The 16,535-nt window shown below is 37.4% G+C and overlaps 1 protein-coding gene across 1 annotated transcript in view; it reads left to right on the top strand.

Moving 5' to 3' along the window:
* Nucleotides 1–12,326: 12,326 nt before the first annotated feature.
* The window catches only part of mmp17a (matrix metallopeptidase 17a), an 85,101-nt gene continuing 80,892 nt past the window's right edge, over nucleotides 12,327–16,535 (top strand). Inside the window, exon 1 of the mRNA XM_051878693.1 lies at nucleotides 12,327–12,879. Coding sequence (XP_051734653.1) covers nucleotides 12,865–12,879 — 15 coding nt within the window. The 5' untranslated portion in view covers nucleotides 12,327–12,864. The remainder of the gene's footprint in view (nucleotides 12,880–16,535) is intronic.

Raw genomic sequence — 16,535 nt, 5'->3', positions numbered from 1 at the left:
TTTTAATTGAGACTCCTGGGGTTGGTGGTAATTACTGTATCTATTCAATGTGAAAAAAGTATACACTGCTATTAATATTCGCTTTTTTCAAACGAAGCGACAGACAACACTGGTCAGGCATCTTAATTTGTGCACTGTTCCTGATGACTTTGACTGGAGAACTTCTACTTAATTAAAACCGTTATACACTGAAGTTTTAATTAGGGTGGCCAGTATGTGGCAGTGATATTAAATGTAGCTCCAGCCGCTGGTTCATTATTGAAAATAATTGTTGCTTCCAGAGAGCTGCGACCAGAGCCAGCCAGCCTGCCTTTCTAAATGTGTAACTCGCAGGAAAAAAAGGACAAAAAGGGGTGTGTTACGATGGTAACAAACGGTCCCAGGTGCTTTGTCGGCAGAGTGGGACGAGTGCCACACCAGCACGGTATAAGATGGGGGTCGGCACACTGCCAATGGTCCTGTCACCCTCACACTGAACTGGGAATAAAATAATCCGTAAGCAAGTGACAGGGCCAGTGCTGTTTTAACGAGCTTAGAGCAACCTTACAGAAGCAGGTTGATGGCTAGCATATAAAAGAACGGTGAGCAGCAAGGAGGGAGAAGGTAATAATGGTTTGAATTAGTAGAGCCCGTCCTCCTTCCAGACTCTATGCCAAAACTGATATAATTAGCCACCTCCTCACCCATCTCCTCCCAGAGCCCACCTCCCTGCTTGCTTTTTCCTCTATTTTTACACACTTTCTTCTGATTAGTGTCACACTAAGGAGGCTATATAGCAGCAATTAGTCGAGCCGCTAAAATGCTTTTAACCTCACAAGCTTTCTCAAAGCATTGGGCATAATATTAGATTAGGTTAATTGGTGTGCTATTAATTATTATTAATTAATGCTGTTCGCTTTGTGGCCGCATTCTAACCCCTGGGCTTCACTGTAAAAGGAATGAGTGCGAAACGAATCCAGAATTATTTCGTCATGTATTTATGTCTCACTCACAGGCAGCGACCCGCTGATGAGTTCTGGTAATGATGCGACATCGGCGGCTGAAATTGCGGCATGTGTTTCTGGATGTGGGGTGGTGAATGGCGCGGACTTTCCCATCAATTCCCAAGACGCATTCGTTTCCCGCATTCCCTGTGGTGAGGCTGTTTGTTATATGTCAGGTTTGTAACACCCTCTTGCTGCTGTGGAGTCAGAGCACTGTTAAGCACTGTACAACGCACATGCATGCAAATCTCACAGTACTGAAACAATCTGTGCTTATCCCATAACAAATCCTATGAGGAATTGTAGCGTGCGCCCAGAATACGATTACACCTGGAGAGCGACAACCGATCCACTTGATGACTCTGGCTTAAGTGGCAGCTAAATAAATTACACTAGACTAGATGAGAAATAGGCCTTTTAGTTGCTTTCTTGATGTCCTTCTGTTTTAAATATTCAAAAGCATCGCATATGCAAAATATGGGCATATCTGAATCCAATTTGCATGTCTGCAATCTCAAATCACTGCAGTCGGCTTATCAGATTTCGGTATGCAAGATTGCCTCCAGGGTTGCAGTTTAATCAGACAACCAGCCGTTTCGTTTCAGAAGATGGTACTGGTCAACATTTTATGAGCCATAAATCGCAAAAAAAAAAAAATATATATATATATATATATATATATTATATACATCCAGATAGAAGAGCAACTCTCTCGAACGAAGAATAATTTGGAGATGTATAGATTAATACAAGCAAGAGGTTATCCTCAAAAAGTGGAACTGAATCTGGTCACAGCACATTGCCTCTCCATTCATCATACTTAATGTTCACAATTCAACAAATATGCCTGCAGTTTAAAATGATTAATTAGATTATTTATCAACGGCAATCAGTGAAAGCTTCATTTGGCGGATTGAATTAATCTTTCAAACAATTAGCTTTTCACAAAACCAGTGCGGAGCTTGCTTAATGCAGGTAATATAATTTTTTAATATCCTATTTTTTTTTTATATTTAAGTTCTTTTTTTTTTCAGTAAGAGGTCTGACGTAGATAAAATCTGCAATATATTGGATTTGTTATTGTGTAAGTCATAATTAAACATTCATAATTATAAGATATCTTTACTTTTTTCAGTTAAAATGGCTAGCACAATATTAGCTTTTAAAGATACAAATTTAAAGATACAATAATTGTAAGTATTTATTCCAATTCTTTCTGTTTCATTATGAAAATGCAACTTATTTTTCAGTTATGCATGTTGTTTGGCAGAAAATCACTTTTGGCAGAGGAAGACCTGGACATCAGACATCAGCTGCAGTCTTGATGTTGACTTAAAGGGTTAGTTCGCCCAAAAATGAAAGTTATGTCATTAATTACTCACCCTCATTTCGTTCTACACAACTTAAGACCTTTGTTCATCTTCAGAACACAAATTAAGATATTTTTATTATTGCCAGCAAGTTAATTTACACTTGCAAACACCCAGAAAGGTACTAAAAACATAGTTCATGTGAGTATAGTGGTTCTACCTTAATATTATAAAGCGACGAGAATACTTTTTGTGTGCCAAAAAAACAAAATAACGACTTTTCAACAATATCTAGTGATGGGCGATTTCAAAACACTGCTTCAAATCTTTTGTTTCGAATCAGTGATTCGGATCGCATGTCAAACTGCCAAACTGCTGAAATCACGTGACTTTGGCGCTCCGAACCACTGAATCGAAACAAAAGATTTGAAGCAGTGTTTTGAAATCACTCATCACTGGATATTGTTGAAAAGTCATTATTTTGTTCTTTTGGCGCACAAAAAGTATTATCGTCGCTTTATAATATTAAGGTAGAACCACTGAACTCACATGAACTGTTTTAAATATGTTTTTAGTACCTTTTTGGGCACTGAAAGTGTAAATTGTCTTGCTGGAATAGAGGCCTCACTGAGCCATCGGATTTCATCGAAAATATCTTAATTTGCGTTCCGAAGATGAATGAAGGTCTTACGACAACCCGAACGACATGAGGGTGAATAATAAATTATATGATTTTCATTTTTGGGTGAACTAACCCTTTAAAAGTGACACAGTAAGAGGGGTCAAAAACTATCTAGTAACATAACGACATCTTTGACCCCATGTGTTCCGTTCTCCTAACCTCTAGCGCAGATCTGAACTTTTTCAGTATTGATTTTATGACTTCCATGTCGCTTGCTATTTAGAAAGCTACTTACAATAAGTCCTTGAGACTCTGGGGTTAAGTACCTTGCTAGGATAAAACTGTAATGGGATTCTTTGAATATGTCACATGCCTTGCTGTGGTTGATGCAACAACAATAGCTTTGCTGGCCCTTCGCTGCTATCATGATAGGTATCCTTTCTGCTTTGAACAATTGTTCCAGATGTAATGTACTAGCCGTTAGGCCTGTTATCAGAGGTGAGCTACAGGGTGACATATAGAGGAGAATGGAAGAGGTCTAAGCAACCATAAATCAAGAAACTGTCTGGCACAGTTTAACACCCCCTCCCCCTATCGTCTCTAAGCCCGCATTGCAAAGACAAACGTGTCTGATCGAATCTGCTTCTAGCTGACATGCTCAAGCCCTTTTAATTTCCTTTCTTTGATTGAAATACACAATCTCATCAAGATAGAAGGAGCTTGAAAAGGGCTCATAAATGACAGCAATTAAGGTAAAATGCTCTGTATCCAAAATGACTTAGTTGAAATTGATGTGTGGTCTGTGGTGGGTTTTACGTATGCATGTGTTGTTCTTTCTGTAATGTAAAGAGTTTTATAGTTAATGTTATACTGTAAAAAAAAGAAATTGCAGTCACTGTTAACATGGTTAACAGAGAATCTTTTACCATAATCGTCAGATAGCCAAGTTGACAATTTGATTTAAAAAGTTGTATTGCACTGTCCAGTCATGACGTCAGTTTGACGTCTTCGAGATCTTAAGTTGTTCCTGCAAGTAAAAGGCAGGTCCATTGTCATGATGTATTTTCTTACTTTTCTGCTAGTATATCTTTTCTTGCTGCTCTCTCTCTCTTAGTGACATTAGAAGTGTCACTACACCAAAAAAGGCCTTGACAGGTTGATAACAATACTTTCTTTCAAACTGCTGTGTCCCAAAAAAAAAAAAAAAAAAAATCGAATTGAAAGGACAAGAGGGGTTTTAACTAAGATAAGGTGTTTAAAAAAATGTGAATGGCAGAGGAGATGTACTGAATAAAAGAAGGCATTGGGACCCTCCAAGACTTGAGCATCCTGGGAGTTTTATTCTCAAACTTTTTAATCTGGGTCAGATGTGAGTTCACAAAGTGGATGAGGCAACATCATCTGTTAAAAAATGTGTTTCTTCCAAGACAACAGGAATGTTCACAGCCTGCTGTAATGTGGTGTGTTTCATGAATATTTTATCCATCAGCAATCGATTAGATTGTGAAAAGTGATATGTGACATGTTTTGGAGGGGAGAAGTTAAAGGGTTAGTTCACCCAAAAATGAAAATTCTGTCATTAATTACTCACCCTCATGTCGTTCCACACCCGTAAGACCTTCGTTCATCTTCGGAACACAAATGAAGTCCGAGAGGTTTCTGTCCCTCCATAGAGATCAAATGCAACTACCACTTTCAAGGACGAGAAAGGTAGGAAAGACATCATTAAAGTACGCCATGTGACTCCAGTGCTTTAACCTCAGTTTTATGAAGTTACGTGAGTGCTTCGTTTGCACAAAAAACATAATTTACCACTATATTTACAAAAATTATTGATCTGCAATGCGCGTTCACGAGAGCATCATGACACATACATGTTGTGTTCAGACTCGCGTGTCTTCACAAAAGCACCACGACGTACTTCCCCCTTATCTCTGGTTAGGATAGTAACCAGGTGAGTGTGAGGAGATGGGGTGGTGGAGGGATGCAGAAAACTGTCGAAGAACATAGGTGATTTGGGTATATATATATATATATATATATATATATAGGCCTCCTCTCATACTGATTAGATAGGCAATTTTAATGTGTTCCTCCCGAACTTTGTTAATAAAATTTCGTGTTCATGCGAGTGTTGACGTTCTGTGAACACGCTTTGGATAATATTATTTTGTAAATAAAGTGGTACATTATGTTTTTTGCACAAACAAAGCACTCGCGTCGCTTCATAAAATTGAGGTTAAAACACTGAAGTCGCATGAAGTACTTTATCGATGTCTTTCCTACCTTTCTCGTCCTTGAAAGTGGTAGTTGCATTGGATCTCTATGAAGGGACAGAAACCTCTCGGACTTCATTTGTGTTCCGAAGATGAACGATGGTTTTACATATGTGGAACAACACAAGGGTGAGTAAATAATGACAGAATTTTCATTTTTGGGTGAACTAACCCTTTAAAACAAAAGGGATTGGTGATCTCATCCAAAATATCAATGCAAAATGTCATTTAAATTTAATTTAGACATTAATCATCACAATTGTTATATCTAGATAAAAGTATAATCCTATTAATGTAGATATTTATGCTCTTTACTTTAAATGTGTTTAATAGACGGTGTTTTGAAAAGATGGTCTCTAGATGAGGTTAGTTGTAGCTAAAAACAGAATTAGTGCACTACTTCAAAACCTTAAACCTTTTAAAATCACTTTTCTAACCCCTTTACTCTATGGGGCACATGATAAAGTATCTCCCAGTAATATAATAAAGAAGCAATTTCTTTGTATATGATGCTTATCTTCTGAATTATCTAAAATGATGCAGTTTTCTCATTTGTTGACAGTGTTGGAAGGGAGTGACCATGTTATTGATCAGTGAGGCTGTCTCTTTAAGTCTGTAGTTTTTATTGTGGTTATTTTTTACTTTCATAGGGCAGTTTCGATTTATTTTCTATGCCACAAAACATCCCTTTGTCCTTGAGCTGTTTGCTTAAGCGCTCAATTCTCTTTCTCTCGCTCCATCTCAATGCCCACTCGGCCACAGGAAGAGATTAATTAATGCCCAGCTGACATTTCTGTCTGTTTGTTTGTATTTTTTTACATTGTAATCTTAACCTGTCCAACGGGAATGCCCATTAGGCCTCTACTGGAGCTGCGGATTTGGCTCTCTGGGCTTCAGGAAGAAAATGCTGTGCATGGAAAATTTGGAGCAAACCAAGATGAGTTTCTGAAAATATGCACGACGTGCTGCATTCAAAGCTCAGAATTAGAATTTTATATTAGGATAGATGTATATCTAATATAAGATGGATTCCAGACTGTTTCCCCAGGAGCAACGGAATTTAGATTTAAATTAATTTGTCTGCTTTGTCATTGATTTGTTGCTTGGAATTTCACGCTGAAGCAGAGGAATACACACGGTTTGATGTCCTCTTTTGCGATTCTTTAACTGTCAGTCTTTATGTGCAACTGTTCGGTTACTGTAAGCTTCTTGTTGTTATCTATGCAACCTTTTTGTCTTACTAGAGAACACAGATTGAACATGGTCTCTCTCTTTCTCTACTCACCAAATCAAACTCCAGCAGTGCATAACATTAAGAAACTTTCAATAGAGTTTCAGAAAGGTTTCTGACTATGCCTTTGGAGTCCTGAGTATTGCTTGTGCCAAGAACTTAACACTGCCTTTGTTTGGAATAGAAAACTATTCTTCTGTATCTTCCACTGAAGATGTCAGATGATTGACAGTCTGTTTAACTTACATCTGATTTAAATAGGCTATGTAACATGTAGCAATGGCTATTTTATAGTTCTCTGTGATTTATTTGACATTATTAGATTGTTTGTTTATCCAAGCTATTGTTTGCATTAGCATGGACAGCCACCAAGCAGATGGGGCAATTGCTAGTCATCTGTTGCTGTGACATTTCTCCATCACAAGGCCCAGCCCAGCTTGTCATAAACAAATATGAATCCTTCTCATTCACTACCTTAGATTTTTCTTCCTGAAAAAGTTTAAAATACTTTTTTGTGGCTATATCATAGACAAATATGATTTTATATCACTGGTTAAATGCACAGTTTTGATGGCTTGATCATGAACAAACTAAACAAACTAGGGCATCTGTTTTTGAATGAGGATCTGCCGATTGACAGTGACTGAAGGAAAGGGGACATGATGTTCTCTCAGTTTGGCACACAAGTCAATTCCACGAGGATATAGTGTAAAAATGATGGCTGACTATACACTATCAAAATGATGAATGGACATTATTTACTCATAATGCATTTGCTTAAGCTATTGTTGCCTTTTTCTATAGCTTAAAATCATTCTGAGAAGTTGACAAATGGAGGATAGAGATTTGTTTAATTTGTGAATGAATTGTATGAGTGAATGATTCAGTGACTCACTTTAAAAGACAGTAATTTGATTTGTTCAGTGAATCACTGTTTTGAGTTAAAGGGTCATTAATTACTCACCCTCATGCCGTTCCAAAGCCTGTAAGACCTTCGTTCATCTTCAGAATACTAACATAATTTTGATGAAATCCGAGAGTTTTTTTTATCTCCCACAAAATTACCACATTCAAGGTCCAGAAAAGCAGTAAAGACATTGTTAAAATAGTCAACATCACTGCAGTGGTTCAACCGTAATGTTATGAAGTGACGAGAATATTTTTTGTGCGCAAAAACAAAACAAAAATAACAACTTTATTTAACAATTTCCTCTCTGCCCTGTCATTTTACGTTGAAGACACATTGCAGAACTTCCGTGTTTACGTCCGAATGCCGACTCATTATTGGCTGGCTCCTGTGTCAGCATCACACGCATGTGTCGTGGTGCTCATGTTAACAGCGTTGGCCAATACTGAACCGGCATTTGGACGTAAACACGGAAGCGCTGAACTGTGTTTACTGCGTCAACTGCATAGGAGACTGACATGGTAGAGAAGAAATTGTTGAATAAAGTCGTTATTTTTGTTTTGTTTTTGCACACAAAAAGTATTCTCATCACTTCATAACATTAAGGTTGAACCACTGTAGTCACGTTGACTATTTTAATGATGTCTTTACTACTTCTCTTGAATGTGCTAATTTCGCTGCTTTCTATGAGAGATAAAAAACCTCTCGGATTTCATGAAACATCTTAATTTGTGCTCCGAAGATGAACGAAAGTCTTGCGGGTTTGGAATGACATGAGGATGAGTAATTCATGACAGAAATTTCATTTTTGGGTGAACTAACCTTTTAATCAGTGTTTTTTGAACAAATCACTTGACTAATTGTTTCGGTGACTCGCTCATAAAGCCAGTCATTTGTCGCCACTTAATGGTGTAATGACCTACAGAAATAGTTACTACTAGTTTGTCTGGAATATGCACATATATAAATAGAGACAGAGAGAGACATCAACATGCCATTTTAATAAATGTCATTTTTGATTGTTAATGATTCAGTGTTTTGAACAAATCTGTTGAGTGATTGTTGATCTAATGATTCAATGACTCACTCATAATGCAGAAAGACATTCACTGTTTGGGTGTAACTACTGAAAATAACAAACTCTTTTAGTGAACAGAATTAAAAGGTTCAAGTCATTGGTATGAATGAAAAAAAAAAAAACACCACAAAGTGTACAGGGATCCATTGTTCTCATTATAATGGGGTACATCTCTTGCTCATTCCTCGGCAGATCTGAATGCTACAACAAAGTTTGTCATTTGCCTTTTCCTCTGTGCAAAGTGTACAGCAATTATACAATATTTAAGGCGTAAGATAGACATGTTGAATTGTAAGTACTTTCGATTAGTACAGTTGTGATGATCATGCCTTTGAAACGCTGATGTGCTTGCTGCGCTGTCTTTTGAAATTTAATTATAATGATCTTGTGAGAAAAAAAACAGCTTTATATTTTAGAGGTAAAGACATTGCAGTCAAAGGAGTTTGCATCTGACAAAATTATAGTTTGTGTATGTTTAATAAGCTGACAATGTGCTCCTCTGAATGAACACCAGTGCAATCTAATCCTGTTGGTCTTTAAAGTAATCAAATGTATTCCTGCACTGCTCAACAAACTTATTAGTTGATTCATAGTTCATTGATTGGTTGGCTGATTGATTGATTGATTGATTGATTGAAAGATAATATACTGATTAACTGATTTTGCATGTTTAGTCTGGGTAGCAATAGCATTTTTGCATCTATGGCGCTTCTACAGTGTCAACATTCTTGAATATTAAATACCTTGAAGTATGAATTCTAATCTTTGCATTCAATTTGTATCCATCCTCAACTCACATGTATCATGAATGTTGATTAGTTTCTTTTCTCATGACAGCAGGCTAAAAGGCTCTTGTAGAATTTTAATGATCCTATTAGGCAGTGAAGACGTGGTTGTGGCCCCTCTTTGAAAAGAGAACCTTATCTAACCCATCCATTCATCATCAGAATCAGAATGAGCTTTATTTTATCTGTTTAGCTTCAATATGACTAGAATCTAATGTGATTTGATGTATTTCTTTAATTTAACTCTGACTTGTCATGTTGACAAAAGGTGGCATAATAGTGAACCAGGGCCATTGGATAAATTGACAGGGCCCAGGACATCCTCAGGCCCTCCTGTCAGTCCCATGCATCCTTGAACAGCAAAATGTAATTTATTGCATACTTCAGAAAGACAATTAGGTATTCTAAATTTAAATTGTGCAAAATCAGATACGTTTCTCTCTTTGTAAGCGATATACATGCAGGGAGCCGTTAAGACATTTCATTAAAGCTGATGTTAACAGAATTAAGTACGCTAAGTTAACTTTTTCCCTAAAGTGTAGGCTCAGCAGTCTTTTCAAAACGTCAAGTCTAAAGCCGGTAATCATTGGACACCTGTGTAAAGGGAAGTATTCATCTGAATTAGAACCCTTGATAATCTTCACACTGATGCATCTGGATTTTTCTTGACAGATGTTTTGTTTGTGGCTCGACCGCGCATTTGATTATCCACATGCGAAGGAGAAGCTGTCACGCGCTTGACACCAGCTCTCTCTCTTTCTTTCTGTCCTTTTTCTCCACACGATCTCCATTAATCTTTTTCCGCCTTCAAACCACTGTCTCCCTTTATGCATCACGTCCCCACATGCCAGTCTCCGTTACATGGTGTTTTTGAGTCAACAGATTTGCTCCACCGCTCCTGTCCTTCCTAACCTGAGGCTAGTGCCTGATATTTCATATGTCTTTGCATTACATTTCAGGGTTGTGTCCCTTGAAATGTGCATTAAGCTTAAAGCCATAACTCTGTAATGTGCAGGCTCGTGATTAAGTGATAAGAGCTCTTACAGTCTGTCAGGTGTACTTTTCCCTATGATGCATGTTTTACCCTTAGCTCCCCTTAGATTATTCACTCATGGAGAGATTTTTTGGCAGCACTGTTCTTTGTACGCTACAAAAAGTTTTGTACTTTAAACACACATATATTGTGATATTTAGAGAAGGTGCAAAATTGTTTAATAACTGAAAAGAATTAAAGGTCACACATTACCGTATTGCTGTTCTGACTGAGAACTGTTGATGTGTAACTAGATTTTGTTTCAGATGTTAGGGTGTTGTAGGAGGTGGTTTTAAACATTTTGTTTTTCAGGGGGCATTGCTAGGTGGTTGCTACTAGCTACTGCAGGTACTTACTTGTTAGGTTGTTGCTTATTTGCCCTTAAAGGGACCAAAAATGAAAATTATCCTATGATTTACTCACCCTCAAGCCATCCTAGGTGTATATGACTATCTTCTTTCAGACCAACACAATCAGAGATATATTTAAAAATATCCTCACTCCTCCAAGGTTTATAATAGTCATGAATGGGGGGCCGTGTTTTGAAATCAAAAATAATGCATCCGTCCATAAAAAAGTAATCCATATGGCTCCAGGCGGTTAATAAAGGCCTTCTGAAGCAAAGCGATGCGTTTTTGTAAGAAAAATATCCATATTTAAAACCTTATAAATTCAAATAACTCGCTTCCGGCGGACGACCATACGCAGAATGCGCAAGTCGATTTGGGCGGAAGAGCAACCTTTGACCTGACGCACAACGTAATGACGAACATGGAGGCGCAGAGGATAGAGCAAAACAAATCACCGGTCACAGATTACGTCTAAAACTATCATTTTTAAAGAGAAATTTCTGAGGATTTCGATATAAGAGAAGAGGAGCTTAAATTTGTTGCACAGCCCTATTTGTTTGAACCGCGAGTGGCGTCTAAGCTTACAATACTCCTACATCCTGTGTCATACATCGCGTCAGAGGATTACTCATTTGGCGCAAGTCGACTTGTGCATTCTGCATATGGTCGTCCACCGGAAGCTAGTGATTTGAATTTATAAAGTTTTAAATATGAATATTTTTCTTACAAAAACGCATCAGAAGGCCTTTATTGGAGTCTGGAGTCGTATGGATTACTTTTTTTTTTATGGATGGATGGGTATTTTAAGCAAGGATATTTTTAAATCTCAGATTGTGTTCGTCTGAAAGAAGATATGGCTTGAGGGTGAGTAAATCATGGGATAACTTTCATTTTTGGGTGAACTATCCCTTTAAGCAGTATTTACAGGATGGGCCAGACACTTTTAGACACAGCTAATGTTCTTTATAAAATAGCTTGCCGCAGGGATGTATCTTAAGTTTTTATTTTGTAAGTGTGTGTTATATTGAGTGTTATTTTTAATACTGTGCTCTTTGATGGAGTTAAAGGGAGAGTTCACCCAAAAATTACATTTCTGTCATGATTTATTCACCCTCATATCGTTCCAATCCTGTATGACTTTCTTTTTCTGTGGAACACAAGAGAACATATTTTGAATGTGGGTAACCAAACCGTTTTGGTTGTCATTGGTTTTCATTGTATGGACACACACACACACACAATGGAATTTCACACACAATGGAATTCTTAAAATATCTTTCTGCTGGTGTATCTGGATAGTCCGTTGTTCACTAGCCAGATACAAGTGCAATTTGGTTTCTTCAGATAAATATTTCTATCTGACCTCCAAACGGAAAGCAGATGTAGAATTTCAATACATCCATTCATTCTCCAAACTTGTCCTGTATGCATGCAGGTGCAAATGATATTTAATTAAAACATTAAAAGATAATGCTAAATTATTGGCGCGCATAACATAATTAATATTCATGGAGTAAGCGTTCGCATTTAGTGACGTCAAAACAAGAACCCCTACCTGTCTCTAGCTCTTTTTAAAACCAACGTGAGATTTTTTTTTTGTTTTTTGTTTAATTAATTATCGACGTGTTATTATAATTTAAAAGTAAACCTGTCAAGTAAAAAAAAAAAAAAAGGAACGCAAAGGTCTCAGCTGGGCGATAGTGCCCCCGCAAACCCCCACCCCCCATCCGGGAGGTATACAAGTTCTCCTCGCGCTTACCGCACATCAGTTCGCTGTGTTCAGCGCTGAGAGCGCGCGGCACCTCTTTTCTGACAGAACACGCACAGATCTCACAAGGATTCGGATTAGTACTGAACGAAGGCGTTTGACTTTTGGTCTTTTGGGAGTGAATGCTTTCACATCTTTCAGGCAGCTTTGGTAAATTGTGACGAGAACAATGAATGACATTTCGCTTGGAGACAGAGATCCCTGAGGAAATTAACTGTCCTGTACTCTGTTATATGTGATATGTGTTTCACGTGTTTACGCACCACAGTGAGGTAGTTTGACTGACACGCGTTCCCACGGACCGTTAAATGCCCGGGATCCGGTTTTGGGTGTTCTATACGGTGGATGCGGCGGAAAGAAAGACCGTTCTGTGATCACCGGGAGCGGGGACAATATGAAGTCTCTCAGAAAGTGGAATTCCGTCCGGACCATTTGGATTATTTACCCAGAGATGATTCTTTTTTCCAGTTCTTTGGTTTTTATCTCAAACTCGGGCGGCCCCGTCTATAACAGCCGAGCAGATGGATATGGGGGTGGTAGGTGCTCTTTCAAGCCTGTCTTCCGACTAATAATTATCGTTTAGGGAAAAGGCGTGAAAGAAAAACCTGTGGCCTGTGGGTATAGATAATTACACGTATTAGACACGTCTATGGAATTGAAAATGTATTCGCACTTAGACTCCCACACGTCTGAATGGACACACAGATGGGAGTATGGATTTACTTCATTAATGTCTTCACAGAAGTCAAGTTTCACCCGCGCCGATTCAGCAGAACCAAATCGTGCGTGAGTGTCTTAAAGAAATAGTTCAGGCACAAATGAAAATCCTGTCATCGTTTACTCACCATCATTTTGTTCCAGACCTGTATGACTTTCTGTCGCACACACAAGACTGACGGCCTCGGTCACCATTCGCTTTCATTTAATTTTTCTTTCCATACAATGAAATTGTATGGTGAATCTGAGACTGTCATTTCCTTTTATGTACCGCTGAAGAAAATGTCATACTGGTTTGGAATAATACGAGCTAGGATTGATGACAGAATAGGTGAACTATCCCTTTAAATATCGAGCCGCTCACTTGTGGGTTACATTCGTTACCTTATTATGTGTGGTCTAACGTATAAACACCGTTTATCTCATTCACACAGTCACGAACGCTAATATTCCTCAATAAGACCGACGAGAAGGGTGCTGGTTGTATTTCTGCAAAACGTAGGCTATTTTATATGTCCTGATACAATACTAACTGAAGAATGTCAGTGTGTTAAACTTTATCTACCTAGATGGCGGGTTGTAGTTGTAGCGCATGCTAGACACCTTTTTTTTGTGTGTGTTTGTCTGTCTTGAGCCATAATCAACCTCTTCCTAGGTAGCCTACTTTTTTCCCGCAAACACACTTTGATGCTGCGCGCGGTTTCAGAAATAATGTTGACGTGACATTTTCACGCGCACTGAGCTTTGGAGAGAGCGTGAGCTGTGCACATCTGTTCGTTTGAAAGAGAAGTTGACTAAGAAATATATCGAAATGTTCTCTTATTGAATACGTTTTGGTGGGTGATCAGGTAATTTGGCCACTGCTCAAACTACATTGAAGTGTTTGTACTTTGTACTGAGGTAATTCCCTCAGAAATGTTAAATCAGGGTAGCAACAATGAGGTAACGGCATTGACAAAAACAAAAACAAACAAACCAAAAAAAAAAAATACAAAAAAAAAAAAGTTTTATAGTTGCATTCAGTTATCGCTTGTACTTTTTCATCCTTTCATCCACATATTCATCTATGAAATTGGCATTTGCCTATTTTGTTTTTTGAGGATGCACTTTGTGTAATATAGGTGAGAAAAACAAAACATTTTTAACAACTAAGCAGGTCTGTGTATGATGGATTATTCTAGTGGTACAGTTTTCATTTTGTATGCAGATAAGTTTTTTTTTTTAAATAAACCAAGCAAAATTTCAACAGCGGTTTCGAGTAAGTTTCGAGCAATTTAATAAAGAATAGTCTGGAGAATGTGCAATTCAGTTTGACTGACCTAATATAGACGTGCAAAGACAAGAACATTAATAGACATGCTTAAAAATTATAAATGAAATCTTGTTTTTCTTTCTTTTTTTTTTTAGTTTAAAATTAATTTGGCTCAAATATCCCATGTGGTCTGTGTCCCATGCCTTTGAATGGGCATGGGATTGTGATCTGATATTCATATTCGCATGCGCATTTTTCTTAGATATACATTACTGCAGCAACAGATGAACGTAAATTCATTTAATAAGAGTACTACAGTACTTGCTTGTTAAGTTGTTCTGTTGTATATTTGATTTTCTTTTCAAAGAAATTGATTTTCCCAGTCAATATCCTTTTATCTTTCATATCCAGTAACTTTCCAAGCAGCTTTCTTGGCATGAACATGAAGTGTTCATAAAGATGCTACAGCAAGAGGTTACTTAAATGAAAGGGAATTTGACCACTAGTGATCAATACCCTTGAATACATGTGGTCAGATATCCCTTCATTTAAATAAATTCTTGTAGTAGAAACTTACAGCAGTGTCTAATAAGTTTTCATTTAAACTTGCAAATGAATGGCAGCGAGTTTAAAGGCTCTGTAAGAATCACCTTTTTTAATAACCCTCACAAATCTGACGCTACTGAGCAGTTGGTCCGTGCATATAATGAGGCTGTTGATGTCTGGCAGCGTGTGACACTGCATGTCATCAAACCTCTGATCATTAAATGTGGCATAGATGCTCTGCAAAGGATCTCTGATGGGTTACAGCTCGCTGTGACAGCAACTGATAATAACACGACACTTAGAGAAAGAAACTTCTTTCAAATGACATCTCCCACCCCACCCTTTCTTGCAGTGTCCATGTGACGAAACCACAACCATAGCACTGTTGTTATTAACTTGGCACCCCAGACCACTCATGCTTGAATGAAGACTTAGGGTGTCATTTCCACCTCAAAGGAGGCTGGCTATGGTTCTGTGGGCTACTGCTGTATGCTTTTAGAGATCTAAAAGCCATGGGTGATGGCACAGATGGCAAAGTATTGTGTTAAGTAAGGGCGTTGTGATGGAGCAGATGGGAGTGTGGCATGAAGATTGGTTTTAAGACTGTTGCTCGGACTGTACAGAATGGCTCAATAATGACTGCAAACCCCATGTGACACAGTGGACCTCTGTCAGCCTCTCTCCTCTTCAACAATGCATCTCTTAGAACCACATAATTATAAAAATGTAAATTTTTTTGAATGATTATTTTTATATGATTATATTTTCTCATTTTTCATTTTACTGTATTACAGCCAGGTTACAAATTTTCTTTTTACTTATATGTTAAAACAGTATCAGTAAAGTAAGTGGTTTTTTTAAATTTTTAAATTAAACTAAATTATTTTTTTAAACTAAATTACTTAATTAAAAAGACACTACAACAAATTCTACCATTTATAAATACCAGGGGTGTGACGATACACTTGGTTCATGAGACGATACATGATATTGGGTTCACAAGAACAAGACGAGACAATATTTTTAGGAAATACTATGTTTAAGAAATCTTCAATGACAAAATATGACACAGAAAATTTTTATTCAACTGAAAGTTACAAAATGGAAAAAAAAAAAAAAAATGCAGGTGCATTTTACTTATCATTGAACTAATCTAGGGCTGTCACTAACAACTATTTTGGTAATTGAGTAATTGGTCAATTATTTTGACAGTTAATTGAGTAATCAGATAATATGTTTTGTGGTGAATACATATATATATATATATATATATATATGAAGAGTTCATTTGCAAAAACCGATAACTCTGTTTTTATTAATTCTCACAAATCCAAGTAATATCAATCAAACAGTTGGGTTGTTTTGATTAAGTAATAATAACTCCAAAAAATACAGGTAACTTACGAAATTAAAGTTCATTGAAAGTATGTTTTTTTTAATATATTAAAAGTTTGTTTCTTAGCAAAAGCAGATAACTCCACATTTTAGTTAAACAAAACCAAATAATTGCTTTGTAATTGCATTTAAAACACACTCAAACACATGTGTGCACACAAACTCACACTCACACACTAACAGATTGGCATATACGCACACACAGGCATGCACGCACGTGCGCGTGCGCATGCAAAAGGACAACCAAGGTTTCAGCATGTAAGTCGTGTATAGTGTACAAGG

This window comes from Ctenopharyngodon idella, chromosome 21, assembly GCF_019924925.1.
Source record: "Ctenopharyngodon idella isolate HZGC_01 chromosome 21, HZGC01, whole genome shotgun sequence".
In the NCBI taxonomy this organism is placed as follows: domain Eukaryota; kingdom Metazoa; phylum Chordata; class Actinopteri; order Cypriniformes; family Xenocyprididae; genus Ctenopharyngodon; species Ctenopharyngodon idella.
Note: the sequence above shows the minus strand (reverse complement) of the source record. Positions and strands in the feature narration are given on the sequence as shown.